We start from the raw sequence: 3,961 nt of genomic DNA, 5'->3' as shown, positions 1-3,961 counted from the left end.
GTGAAGAGGATGACAATAATGAATAATTTCTCCCTAATATCAGGCCGGCTCTCTGAGGGCCATTGAACGCAACACTCCAAAGCATTTTGCGCTCTGTATTGATTACCAGGAATTAATTAACAAACCCCTCGTGCCACGGCAGGTTGTTGTTGAGCACTGAAACTTGCAAATAAGATGTTTCTTTATTCACCACGAGAGGGCGACTGTGTTCAGTCTGTGGCAGCGTCGTGATTGGGGAACCTTTGAATCTTTGCTCAGTGACGACGAACAGTTTTACTGTGGCGGACCAACATGGCCGCGCTGAGGAAGGTAACAACCTGCTTCCGTCTCCTCAGGTATGCTGTGGGTAGATCACATTTTTCAACAACGTTTGTAATTCATAAACGCTATACTAAATCAACCATATTTCAAGACGGAATGTTGTTTCCGACCTTGAAGTGAGGAAAGCTTCAACACGGTCCGAGCAACAACAACAACAATAACCGGAAGTTGTGACCAACACGTTAAACCTTTTTTTCATTGCCAAACAATACCATTCGTGTTTCTTCACCGACATTTATGAATCAATATAAAAGGTTGAATGTTTGCCTAGCTTCAGTTGATCCTTCAGTCGTACGTGCGGCTTTGGTCGCGACTCGTAAGTGAGAGCGAGATAGCGAGCCTATTAGACGGATCAATAAATACGTGACAAGTGAGTCAGAATTGGATATAAATCTGTGTATTCATGTAACGGTACGTGGCTGTTTTTGAAAACTGAAACTGTTTATTTTCTTTAGGAGCGCAGCTCCTGTCCTGTTTAGCAGCAGAAAACCTGCAGTCCTCAAAGCCGTCAAATGGACAAATATTCTGTACACGGGTATCGCGTCTCTAACTGTGGGCGGTGGACTGTGTGCGATACCTTTCAAACAGGTGAGTGCGTCACCTGACCAGAGATGGACTCGTACAAAAGATGACAGCCACCATTGCTGAAAACACTACATCTCTCTCTCTCTCTCTCTCTCTCTCAGGTTGAACACCTCTCTCATGACTCTCTGATCAGACGAGCAGCCTCTCTGGTTACAGACAGTTCAAGCACTTTTCTTTCTCAGACCACTTTGGCTCTCATTGATGCCATTACAGAGTACTCAAAAGTAAGTTTTGATCCGGTAGTAACCTTTTTTTCTCTCGATATCCTAGCCTATATCCTGATGTGCAAACGATCTATATGCAAGTATAGTATGCGTACAAGCCATGCCAATTGTATTTATGTAGCCCGATATCACATATTTGCCTTTGCTTTACAATCTGTACAGCATATTAAACACTCTGTCCTTAGATCTTACCCCCATCATTATTAGAGGATGTTAAGAAAGAGCTTTTCTTCTCATTGTAAATATAAATATTTTGTTTTAAAGAGGAGTTGGATGAAGTTGTTTATGCCTTAGTCTATCTTTAAATAGACAAGTGATAAAAGCAGAGTATAGAACATGTAAGGGCCAGATTCAGCATGATGTAGTGTGTAGAGACAAGCCGATGGCCATATGTTCAGATCTGTGTCCAAAAAAAAGACTTTACCAATTATCTGAGTGAAAGACATAACTTTGACTTCTGCTTCCACTCCAATAATATGGAGGCGAAAGGTATTTCATTTGTCAGTCAAAGCACCAACATATATATTTGTGCAGAAACACTGTCCTGCCTAGTGGTGGATATAATCCACAGCCCTATTTTTGTTTGAATTTCTCAACTATAATAGTTTGAATCGTATCCATTTGCCAGAAAAATCCTCTCCTTCGCTGCTCCGCCTCCATATTTGTTGCCTTTGTTTTAAATGTAAACTGTGTATGTCCTCTCCCTTTTGCCAACAGGCTGTGCACACACTCATTGCCCTCCAAAGACAATATTTGCAATCACAGGGAAATCTGTCTCCTGCAGAAGAGGATAAAATCTGGCAGGTGATCATTGGCCAGCGTTCAGAGGTTGGTAGTTTGTTTTGTCCCGTTCGGTGAAAAGTAGTTCAAAATAAACCTCAGCATAGCATGACATTTTTGAATTTATTGATAGCCACGGCATACTTGCAAACCCCATTGAACAAACGGTTGTGGATCAGTTCGTGTCTGACTTAATAATTCTTCTCGCTCTGACAGGTTAGTGACCGACAAGATGAATGGAAGCGCTTTGAGTCAACCTGGGTCAGCACCTTCCAGCTGTGTGAAACGGCAGCTGAGGCAGCGTACACCTCAGGTGTGTAAAAGACAACGTCTGATTTTGAGGCCGTGTGAGTGAACAGTTGGGATGTCACGGTTGAAGTTTTTGTCAGGGTTCTTGTAATGACGAAGTGTACGGCTGTGAATCATCTTCCCAAAGCTTTGCACGTCGCCGTCTGTGCCCGTTCCCATTCAGCTGCTGTCAGTGTTGCACTCTGGACAGTGTATGGATCATTTGCTGTCACTCAGTCGGGCTTTGTGGGTAACAAAATGGAGATGATAGACACGAGTGCCTTGTTGATGACCATATTGAATGTCTGAATTGAAGCTGGTGTTATGTCAACCATTTGAACTTTGGTTTTAACAATTTAAGTGTGTGTGTGTGTGTTCTTTTTTCTTTCTTCCTTCCAGGAGCTGAACATGCGGCCATCACAGTGAGGGCAAACATGCAGGTGGCCGAGTCGCAGGTGGAGAAAGCGCGGAAACTGTCAGTGGATACAGAAAAGAAGTTGGCGGAGACTAAAGTAATGGAGGTTGAAAGGGTGACGCAAGATGTTTCCTCCTTGCATGATAATGAGGAAGAGGTGCCTGAGGCGTATCTAAGAGAAGACTAAAACAAATGCTCAGCGATCAGAAAAATAGAGCCAAAGCATAAAAAAGGATTATGTTTTCGACCCATTGCACTGGGACTTGACCAGCTGATTTTTGTGTTGTATAAAAATTCATTGTAATAAAGATTAAACACAGTATTAAAAACTATTTATTTTGTGGGTGTTTACTTGCTGCAACATCAGAAATTTGAACCTTTACATTTATGTTTACGAGATAGATATTGTGTTGCTAGGTCTTGTTTTAGTGTTTTATAACATCATTGCGTTGATCCGAATTAAAAACATTTAACCTGTCTGTGCTGAACATGTGACCAGAGCGTCCTCTGTGGTCATCTTGGGGAATATTTAGTGTGCTCGAGATCCACTTTGTAAACACTGACACCCAGAGATGCTGTCTTTTCTGAAATTAAAGCAGCTTGTGGTTCCACCTTTCTTTTTTTCTTACTCTGAAGTAATGTATGAAGATTACATCCACTCAAATTTGAATTTGTAAATTACATTACATGTCTTTTAGCTGACGCTTTTATCCAAAGCGACTTGTCCCTCTGATTCCCACCCACGTACTTCTGAGAATATCTTTAAGGTTTAGTGTTGCTTCACTTGTCATTTGTAACTCTCTCTTTCACTCAACAACTCTTCTGTCTCTTCAAATCAGCCATGTCCTGACACCGCTGCGTAGCTTTTAGGATCGTTTTTCAACCACTTCCCCTGTCATCACATCATCTCCATCGTCACCTCTTTCCACACTGTTACAGAGCTGAAAACACACGGCTCTGGTCCAAACAATGTGTGGGCAGGTGGTCAAACTTGTGAAGGAGATGAATAACCTAATGTGCATGTCTATGACTTCATAGTCTTCCAAATGAGCAGATATGTACACTAAAACAAGGTCTTGAAACATTATGAAACCCTCCTTTTAATTCCAGCAGATGGCGATCTAAGTCCATTGCAACACTTCTCTTTCATTTTTAATCCTGCAGTTGGGTCGAACCACATTTGCATTTTCATCCCCTTCAAATGTATTTATTGGAGTCGCTCTTTCACATTGTATTTATTTGTGTACCCTTCATGTGAATATACTGTGTCCTGGTGTGTGCACCTACCACTGCACACTGCATTTAGTCTTACCCAGCATGTGCACGTACACTACTCTACAGAATGATT

General features: G+C 41.8%; 1 protein-coding gene across 1 annotated transcript; it reads left to right on the top strand.

The window, feature by feature from the left end:
* Nucleotides 1-263: 263 nt before the first annotated feature.
* Nucleotides 264-2,945, top strand: LOC130210648 (diablo IAP-binding mitochondrial protein-like). The gene is made up of 6 exons (XM_056441117.1): nt 264-335; nt 777-909; nt 1,008-1,130; nt 1,848-1,958; nt 2,127-2,223; nt 2,598-2,945. The coding sequence occupies exons 1-6, from the start codon at nt 292-294 to the stop codon at nt 2,798-2,800; spliced, it is 711 nt and encodes a 236-aa protein (XP_056297092.1). The 5' UTR covers nt 264-291; the 3' UTR covers nt 2,801-2,945.
* Nucleotides 2,946-3,961: the final 1,016 nt, after the last annotated feature.

This window comes from Pseudoliparis swirei, chromosome 20 (assembly GCF_029220125.1).
Source record: "Pseudoliparis swirei isolate HS2019 ecotype Mariana Trench chromosome 20, NWPU_hadal_v1, whole genome shotgun sequence".
NCBI classification, from domain to species: domain Eukaryota; kingdom Metazoa; phylum Chordata; class Actinopteri; order Perciformes; family Liparidae; genus Pseudoliparis; species Pseudoliparis swirei.
Note: the sequence above shows the minus strand (reverse complement) of the source record. Positions and strands in the feature narration are given on the sequence as shown.